The sequence below is a fragment of the Gavialis gangeticus genome, unplaced genomic scaffold (genome assembly GCF_001723915.1).
Source record: "Gavialis gangeticus isolate Ggan-Ray unplaced genomic scaffold, GavGan_comp1, whole genome shotgun sequence".
NCBI lineage: Eukaryota > Metazoa > Chordata > Crocodylia > Gavialidae > Gavialis > Gavialis gangeticus.
The window spans coordinates 96,507,642-96,517,891 of record NW_017729032.1 but is presented as its reverse complement, the minus strand read 5'-3'; the positions used below and the strand labels follow the sequence as shown (position 1 = coordinate 96,517,891).

The following is a 10,250-nucleotide window of genomic DNA, read 5'->3' as shown; positions in this document are numbered from 1 at the left end:
CCCCGTGCTTGCTTGCCTGTCAGTTTGCTGCAGGGAGGGAGAGTGAAAAGCTTCATATTAACAGATGCATGCATCGCACACCCCCCCTTGCCTCAGAGCTGCAGGCTGGCAACACCCCTGCCCCTTAAGCAGCGAGCTGGGGGTGGGAGGGGGGTGGTTTACACCCCTCCCACATCAGAGTCCTGCTGGGGCCTGGCCACACCCCTCTCCCCTTCAATTTAGCTCTGTGAAAGGGAAGGGAGGGCTGCTGTAGCATCCCCTGGCTTCCAGCCTGAGCCACTGCTGGCATGTGCCTGCGTTTCCTCGGTTCAGAGGTTGGAATGGTCTGTATGGTTGGTAACTGGTTTAGCCTAGCCAGGTTAGACTAACCTACAAAGGTTGAATTGATTCAGACTCGGGCTTTTGAATATCTGCCCCCAGCCTGGGTGGCACAAACAGTTTTTAAAAGCTTCCTTTTGCATAATACAGTTACCTACCTTGAAAATTAACTAACAATTGAGGCTTACTGTCCCTGATAGGAGTCTAAAGGAGACAGTGTGTAGATTGAAGCTGACATGCACCAGACACAGTGAGGATGATTTAATAGCTTTGAAGTGTACGTAGATCAGTCGGGCAGAATGGAAAAGTGATAAAGCCTGTGACTGCCTTTGTTCCAATACATCCTGTATCTAGGGAAGAAACAGACCAACAACAATTTTAATAAACCTGCTTAGTTGAGTAATAGAAGTTGCCTTCTGCAGTGACTTTTTTCCTGAAAATCTTGATGGCCACGCTGGTGCTGGCATTGCAACAAAGAAACTGAACACTGTTTAGAGGTATTCCAGTCCTCCGTGTGCCAGCTTTCTTGCAAGCTATGCATTTAGAAGCAATAATCTCTTCAGATAACATTGCATATTCCTGTTAAACACTCGAACACAACTCTAGTAGGTGCAGGTAAAAATAAAAGCCAAACTGAGAATAAATTTGAAGAGGTCCTGAGAGGGTTGTGTAATGTTTCCAGAATTGCTGCATATTAGGAAAAATGATAATAGAAATGAAAAATTTTTAGTTTTAGCTAAGTATTTGTAACAAAAAGCTCATCATTATTTGTTCACTACTAAGCATTGTAGAAGAGCCACAATTCTCCTCTAAACAATTTTTTTTTTTTGGTGAATTTATTACCAAATCTGAGATGCAATGCTGCTGGGAATATTCTCTTCTAAGATTAAAAATTCCCAAAAGGAAAGGAAGCTATCTCAGCTTGCGCTCAGGATTCTTTTTCTGTGGTGCTTTTTCTGTGTCTCAAATATGCTAGTGTTGCATTTCAGACTAGAAAATGCACGTCAAACTTGTATAACTGGGTAAACAAGAAACAAAAATGTGTGTGCAGCTGAACTTAAGTGCCAGAGACAGCTGTGTAGGCTTCCTTGTAATAGCCCCAATGACCTTGAGGTAAGCAGAACAATAAATAATCACCATGTGCCCTGCTGGTAGGAGAAGTTGAGCTACCCTAGTAGAGAACAGTGGTGGAAGTACAGTTAACCGAGAAACTCACTGTGCTATTTTTGGCTGCAATGATTCAAGTGTCATTTCCACCTCCCCCATACACATTCCCCTTTGCAAACAAATGAGAAAAGTCTGAAGACTAATAGACTTTTGGCATTGAAACAACTTCTGCTGAGTCTGTGAACTGGCCTGTTAGGGACTGATTTTAAATGATGGTGGTTAATCATATTGAAGGGTAGCACTTGGTCCCTCATGTATGTATAATCTTGCACCTTTTCCACTTGATTTTTGTGGGTCTGGAGTTGCCACAGGAGAACTAGGTTGTGAATTGCTTTCTGGTCCTGGAATAGGCTTAGGCTGAGAAGAAGATCAGATCTGAATTTAACCAGGTCCCTGACTTCTGAGCAGTCGCTTCCATGGCTTGTGCCAGAGGTCAGTTTCTATAACTCTAGTATCAAAATGGTTTATTAAAGCTTTGGTATGGGAACAGTATGTGTAATTCATTAAGCAGTGCTGGACCATTCTGGAGGGGCAAATGCAATGCATCTCTTCATTAGTATAGCCTAAGCAACTTATAGGGAGCTTATTTGGCAGTAAGGAAACTGTCCAACATGCACAACAGTCAGCTAATTCTGCAAGCCCTAATGCCAAGTCCTTTTCTTTCCTCCTCAGCCATGGCTGGAGATGCAGCCCTTATATAGGGTATGGACATGAGTAATAATTAAAACATTTCAAATGGTGTTTGAAATATATATGTGTAGGCAGCTGGTGGTTGAGCCCCTTGAAATATTCTAAAAGTGGTGAAAAACTCCAAAACAATACCTCCCTGAAAATGAAGTAATGTTTTGAACCGTTTCTCTTGTTTGTTATGCCTTGGCAGGGCATCAGGGAGAGTAGTTGGACAGCCTGCCTGCTGTTCAACTACCAGGTCCCACTCTGGGTTCCAGGGCACTGCTGGAGATCCACCCTCTCCCTACCCCCCTTGACACCATACCAGACCCTGGCTGACTTCTGAGGTCCCCATTGCTGATTCCCAAAATTGGCTCTTCAGCTCTAGTCCCTCCTTGGCAAAGAGAGGCTAGAGAATATGGGAGCCGGAGTACCAGAGTCCTGATGGTGGGTCTGCAGACTCCCCCCATCCCTCTCCATTTCCCTCTCCCTTCCACAACGTTTCAGCACAAACTAGCCAGCATGCTTAGGTCAGTGTAAGCAGATCGGTAGGCTCTGACAAGCGGCTTGTGCCATTTTCACGATTTGAAATGGTTATCTCTATTTTCATATTGGCCTCGTAAGTGGCTTGTACTGTGTGGTTTTCTTCCTTCAGTACAGCTAATCATAACCAGGGATCTGTGTTTTCTGTTCACCATGGTGGAGGTGGAGGCAAGTGGTGAAACCTGGATTTTCTACTTTAAAGGAGGAAAACTTGGGAAACCGTGCAGCAGGTTTTCTGTTGCAGGCAGGCAGAGTTCGAGCCCACAAGGGGCTGGGGGGGGAGCGGGAAGATGCCATCAGGCAGGGGGTGCCATGCATATGTGCACACATGCACATGGCCACCAGGCAGCCTGGAGAGCTGGTCTCTGCAGGTAAGTCAGGGGAAGGAAGAGGGGAATAGAGGCCCCCATAGGGAGGGAGGAAGCTGGGCAAGGCTAGGGCTGGGGCTGGTGCCCAGCTGGGATGGAGCTTGGGGCCCAGGGCTGGAATGCATAGCTGCAGGGCCTGGGTGGGGAGCAGGATGGAGCCATGGGCAATGGCGGGGAAGGCTGGCTCTCCACCTGTGCATGCGCTCCTGGGGGGGGGGCCATGGGAGGCACATGCCCCCTAGATCTGTGTGTGGGGGAGGTGCAGCTGCGCTCTGTGGGCTCAGGCTCCCTGCCCTGCTGCCCTCCCCTTGGGGGGCCTCCAAGGCCCAGCAGGTAAAACCCAGTGTGGCAGAGTAGAGTGGGGCCAGGCAGAGAAGCTCAGTGCCCTGGCATCAACAGGTGTGGCAATGCAGAGTTGTGCCCCTTGCTGCTGCTGAGTGGGCAGGAGGCATCTCACCATGATGCTCCCAGCGGCAGCACCAAGTTTCCCCCACTCTGCTCTGTCATGCTGGGTCTTGTCTGCTGAGCCATGGAGCCCCACCCCCATGGGGGGGAGGCAGCAGGGCAGGGAGCCCAGGCCCACAGAGGGCAGCCAGCATCTGCCCTGGAGCTTGTGGGAGAGGAGGAGCTGGGCTTGCTACTCTGCCACAGCAGCTGCTGCTTCTGGTGGCAGCTGAGGCTCAACTGCTGCTGTGAGGGGCAGGGGGCTACAGACCCGGGTCCCTGACCCCATAGCCCTGGCAGCTGAGGACCCCCTCCAGCGGGGCTGGGAGGCTGTGGGTGGCAAGTGAGGGGCAGGGTCCAGGGGGCTGTGGGTGGGGAGTGAGGGGCAGTGGCATGGGCAGGGCATCAGCATATCGGGGCTGCTCAGTGCCACAAAGCAGTGGGGGTAGGGGGAGAGAGGAGGCAGCCGTAGCTGGACCTGCATCCTGTTGAGATAAGGGGGCAGGGGGAGCACTTTCTTTTCCGTGGGGGGGAAAAACCCAAAAATCAAATGCCAAAATGTATAGGTATTTAGAATTTATTTCATTATAGTGACTGAGGCACTGGTAGACTTCCAAATTACTTTAAAATTGTAAATATATCAATAAAACATTGCGTTCAACTGATACCTGTATATACAGTAGTATTTCATTTTAGTCATGGAAAAATGCAGATTTTTTTTTTTAGTTTTAATCAGAATTTGCATGGGGTTTTTTGTCTTGTTTTCTCCAATTAAAAAAAAAACGACAGGATCCCAGATCATAACATGGGTATTTACAGAGCTGCATCCAAACTTCAGAGTTGTAAATCCTACTGTAAATGAACACTTTCTTTGTTCAGGCACTTCCCTACAGTTACGTTTAGACTATACAAATATTGACAAAAGACTTGCAGAATATTGTTCTGTGCAGTCATAAAGCTGAAAAAAAATTCTTTTCATTCTGCTTTTCAAAAGCAAAGCTAAACTTTTTTAGCCTCAAGGCACCTTACATAAGTAGGTGGTGTTTTGTTTTGTTTTGGGTTTTTTTTGGAATTGAGGAACCTTGGCTTAGAGCCACTGAGCTAGAATCTAGCTGGTGCCAGGTGAGGGTAGTGGAAGACGGTGGACCTCACCTAACTGCACCCTGTTTTTTTCCATACTCTGTTCCCTCCCTGCACCTGGCTTGTACCTGAGGGTAGGCTTGACTCCCTACTGTCATGCCTGCTGGAAACCAGAGCCATGTGCGACAGCAGCTCCTCCCAGGGATCATAGTGGAGGTGCAGGGGGAGGGAGAGCCAGGCTGAAGTGGGGCTCTGTAGCCCCACATCTGCTGGGGAGTATGGAGAAGCTATGGGTGCTGCTTGTCTGTGGGGTGTTGAAGCAATTGGTGAGAGGAGGAGCAAGTACTCACCTTTCCACCAAAAGGATGGGCACTCTGGTACCCCTGGAAGAATCTCATGGTGCCCTAGTTGATTTGCTGCTATAGTTTGTCAAAAGGAAAGGAAATGCAGGCCTGATTCACTGCTGAGTTGGCTGATCTTTTGGTGATGTAAAGACTCCTATGACTTGTAGACCAGGAGAAAGAAGTTATGCTTGATTTTTTTTTTGGTAACTACCTTTTGCTCATTAGAAGAATAAGAGGAAAGGATGGTAACTTGGATATCACTATTAGCAAGTACTGAAATTCAGTCAGTGACCATGGTCTCTTTTTAAGTTTGTTTGTTTTTAAACACATATTCATTAATTTTCTGTCTCAAACTTTTCAGGGTATAAAACATGTTGATCATTTTGGCTTCATTTGTCGCGAATCTATTGAACCTGGGCTAAGCCAGTATGTCTGCTATGTGTTCCAGTGTGCAAGTGAGTCTTTGGTAAGTAACTTTTAAGTAGTATTTTTTAATAAATTTTTTTCATACTTCTCAAGTACTTTTCATCAGAAGATCCAACTTTGTCATGAACCCTGAAACTCTACAGACTAGTGCGGCATAAGAATTGTCCTCACTTTCTTCATGTATAAACTAGTTGTGTTCAGTGTTGATCTTCCAGTTCATTATACAAGTGTGCTTTTACTTGACTCTAGAAGAGTATTCACACTCGAGGGTATCTAGGTGTTAGAATTTGCAAATGTCTGATTTTTGGGCAGTGTGTGCATCTAAATCCACATGTAGTCTGATTTTATTGATTGGCTGATTTTTTATTTTTAGAAGCCTACCTGAATAGTTGAATAGGAGTAACCTGCTCATTGTCTGAGGTTCTGATTCAGCACTTCTTTACGTCTGCTGAACAGAGGAATACATTGGCAACGGAGCTGGAAAAAAACTTAGATGTACTGACTTTTAGTCTGTAGTAGTGTTTACAGGTCACCACTTAAACCACTCTAAAGGCATTTAAAATGGGATGGTCCATTCATTAAAAGGTGCTAAACTGTACTAAGTACCTGCTAAGCTGCTTAAATTTAATGTCATTTCATGCTAGCGTTATTTTTTGAGCTGTTCTACCTAGCTCAAGCTAGAGTATTGGTTGGTCTGCTCCACAGAGATGAAGCAACCAATTTGCAATCTTCTACCACCCTAGGATGTATGGCTACCCCTGACAAACTTTTTCTACCTGCCTAAGCTGTATTGCACAGGGTGTGGTACTAGCCCCAAGGCAACATTCCCACCTGCCCCCAGCAGGTATGATCCCAGCTCACCTGGCACTACACTGCCAGCTCCAAGGAATCCAGGAGACGTGGCCTGCCGCTGTGGGCCAGGCACATGGCCCTCTCTGAGGGATAAAACTTTGCCCCATGTCTAGGTAACTCTTCCCTTAGCCAGGAGAATTTGGTGGGGCTGTAAGGGTGTCCTGGAGGGGGAAAGGGCTGCTTAGTGCAAGCATGGAGACCAGGGAAAGATGCTTCCCCAAGGTCCATGCTGTCCCCATGGTTAACCCCTGATGACCCCATGCTTGGGTACCACCAAGTGGCAAGAGCGTGTAGCCCAGGGATAGGTGTTCCCACGGGACTCCATGTTCTTGCCATACTTACCTTCCAGGGCTCCACTCCCAAAGGAAGGATAGGGTCTTGGATCCTGTCCCTGCCCCTACTCACAAGGCCTTCTAGTGGCAAGTCAGTTGTGCAGGTCAAAGATGGCATTTAATACTTAACCTGTGCCTGTTCTTAAACTGTTCTAACTTTAATGTTGTGCAGAACTCCATGGACTTAAAACGGTATGGAGGTAACCTGTAACAACATCCTGTGACTTTTTTTCTTTTTTTTTTAATTCTAAATTTTATTCCTGCTACACTGCTTCTGTCTTCTAAATGTAGTTGCTGTCTGTCTGTCTTCCAGTTATTGTGAAAAATAAGTGATATGCACAAATCACTGTTGTGCCCTGTGGCTTAGTGAGTTCATGGATCACTTGGGATTGGGGGGAAAGGGAGGCAGTTAGAGTATGCTGACCGTGGAGGTGGGAATGGGAAGGGGAATAGGTAGCCGCATAAGCGAAGGGAAATCTTACCTGTTCAGACAGGTGCTGCTGCTATTCAGTTTCGAGTCTCCCATGGCTGGACTTTGCCTGTCATAGTGGATCCTGGTGTCTCGTTTTACTCCCTTCCCCCCTCCTCCCATACATGCATATTAGGAACAGGTCTGTTTCCTTTGGCAAAGGTTCTTTAGGGAGCGGGGTGGAGCAGCATTATACTTCCCCGACGTCCCCCCAACTTTATACAGCCAGGTATGGTGCTGCATTGTCCTGGCAGGGGGATCCTGGTGCCCCACTGTAGTTACATTGCTGGTTCTGCCTGATGGAGAGTGGACATAAAGGTTATCAGTTGGTGGTTGTAGTTGTAATCGAGAGCGGTAAGTAACCATATTGGTCTGAAGTCTGGCAGAGGGCAGGGTAGAGTTGCACCTTTTAAAGACTAAGGCAGAGACACATAAGCTTACTTCATCATATTGACAGCCTTTTTTTTAATTGTTAGATGCAACACACTATAGGGAATGTATTACTTTATTGTCCTTCATGACTTTAAAGCATTAATGCATTCTGTTTGTTTGTTTGGGTTGTTTTTAAGGCTCAGTGCCATAAATTTTATAGACCATATGTTGTACCCCTATGGCAGTACTAGGTTAACTGCCAATTGAAGCTGGTAAAAATATATTTCTAAGGGGTGTTTAACTTTTAAAAAATCAACTAGCTTTACAGTAAGCTGAAAAAAAACACAAGACCATTAACATTCAAAATTTTAAGTTTTGAGATGTACAAAGTCCAATAATATTGACTGCTTTACCTACTTGAAACACTTCTGCACTGGTTGGCCTTCTGATGTGGTGTGACTTTATTTTTTGCTGGGTGTTGTGAGACTAGAAACTCCTTTCCGGTTCTATAGGTCTAAATTCTCAACTTTTTTTTGTAAATCAGTATAGCTCTGCTGGAGCCCCTGAGCTACCATGCTTTAGTTTCTACCAGCTGAGGATCTAGCCTATTATCAAAACCTGGATAAACAATTAGAACAAATTGCATGGCCAGTTTAGTGTTTTATATTGGAGGAAAATAAACCTATCTGATCTGTGGGCTAATCTGATCATGGATAACAAACTTCCCAAGTGACCTGTAAGAAAGACCTGGTCTAAAAATATCCCTGTCGGTAATCCTCTTGTGTACTCCAGGAGTGGTAGTAATAGGATATATCTATGTTCAGGCACTCCAGGGGAACTGGGTTATTGACAGTTCAGCAACATGGAGCTCTGTGTAAGCTGCAAATCCTACCTGAGAAATGGGGTGAGCTAGCTGTCCTTGGGCTCTACTGATACTTGAACAAGCATGCCTACGCTACCATGCAATATCTTTTCGGTTCTAGTAATTATTTAAATGAGACACTCCTCTAATGGTAAGAGTTGGCTCTAGCTGTAACACAGGCTTCAACTTTTCCTCTCAGTTCACCTTACTCTTGTCCCATTACTGTGAAAAGTAACAAACCTACCCCAAAGGTATTAATAGCCATCAGTAATCAATAGCATTTAGTACTATTTTATTCTAATCTAAGAGTCTGAATTTAAGATGACCCCCCTGTAATTACATTCTAGTAAATGTGTTATAAATTTCTGTGAATAGACTCTAACTGGGGAGGGGTCGTCTTGTAATTCATCTGTCCCCACTATCTACTCCTCCACTGCAGTGGTGGGAGACGGGTGGTATGGGGAGATTAAGCAGCTTGCCCCCTGCTTGTGCCTGCCCCCCCTTTACTCTTGCTTCATGCTGACAGGCTCTGTCCCCATTTTTAACCTGGGGCACTGAGCACAGCCCCTGCCCAGCCTCTGTAGCGGCCATGCAAGCTGTGTGCTGCTGCTATCTGGATGTGTTGGAGCCATGCTCAGTGTCCCAGGCTGCAGCGTGGATGGACCCTGATGGTGTAGAGCTGGGTAAGAGGTAGGTAGGGGAGCCGAGGCTCCTTGGGGTGGGGAAGATAGGGAGAAGGGGCTATAGGGAGAGATGGTGGAGTGTAGAGGTGACAGGGACAGGCAGCAGCTGTGGCTATGGCCCTGATCCCTAATAGGGTCTGGAGCCCCTCATCCTCTATTCTAAAATGAGGGGGTTTGCCCCCTCCCCTCCCATGTTAAATGGGGGAACCTAATCTTAGAATTGAGTAAATACTGTAAGTAGTATAATTAATCAGTAGCATTAATCCAATTGACAGGTCAGCATACTTTTGTTTAATTCAAACTTCCATGTACAGGCAAAGCTTTGCCTGACCCATTATGACAAATTATCAACATATTTTCCTAATAATAATAACCCACATTACATTGTATTTTGGATGTCCCTCCAAAATACAGTCTGGCCCTCTCAACTACTTTAAAAGAAAAGGGAAGGCAATGATTGGAACACAAATTACAGCATCTATTTTTCCCCTCCAGTTCCTTCCAGGCTAAAGCAAAGATTTTTTTTTCTTTTGAATATTTCAAAAGTACTTTTATAATACATATGAATGATGGAGAGTCTAAAAAGTTTGCAAACTAACCATGAATGTGGATGTGACTATCCATCCAAGCAGGGTGAAAACAGTTACCTCTGACCTCTCTCATACAAAACAGTTTGACTCTTCCAAATGCTGCAGTGTGGGAAAGCTGCATTGCTGTACTATCTGAGTCTATCACAAATGCAGTCTTGTCAGGAAAACAATACACGTGAATCATTTGTTGTTGCTTTACAAAGAAACTAGTGCCCTGTCTTCAAATCTATTGATCCGGGAGTCTGAGAAAAAGTTCCCCAATGTTTCTGATGTATAGGCAGGATCTAACTGCAACACTTTTTTTGTTTTTGGCTTTTTAAAACATGGGTAAAGAACCTAATTCTTTAATGAGTGACAGAGGTTGAGGGAGACTTGCTCAATTGGTTTGCCTAGAGACTTTTGCGTTCCAGAATGCTGCTAGCATGTATCCAAGCTAAAAAGTTAATTAGGCAGGAACAAATAATACTCTTTGAGGCTACTGAAAAGTGAAAAGCTGAAATCGCTGTGCAAGAACTGATTGAGTTTTTGAGCTTGAGTGCCTTTTAATTGCATATTTTTGTCCTGACTTTCAGCAGTGCAAAACCATCTGATTTTGAAAGGTGTTATGGATGTGCAACACTTCAGATTTTAGGTGCCTAATTCAACAGCTACATGCCGATTTGAGGTGTCAGACCAGAGTTTTAGGTGCTATATTTGAAACTAGACTCAACCAATGGTTTGGGGGGGGGGGG

At 45.4% G+C, this 10,250-nt stretch overlaps 1 protein-coding gene across 1 annotated transcript in view; it reads left to right on the top strand.

Moving 5' to 3' along the window:
• The window catches only part of TBC1D4 (TBC1 domain family member 4), a 168,284-nt gene that overhangs the window by 80,833 nt on the left and 77,201 nt on the right, over positions 1-10,250 (top strand). Inside the window, exon 4 of the mRNA XM_019524493.1 lies at positions 5,295-5,399. Within this exon, the coding sequence (XP_019380038.1) occupies positions 5,295-5,399 (105 nt within the window). The remainder of the gene's footprint in view (positions 1-5,294; positions 5,400-10,250) is intronic.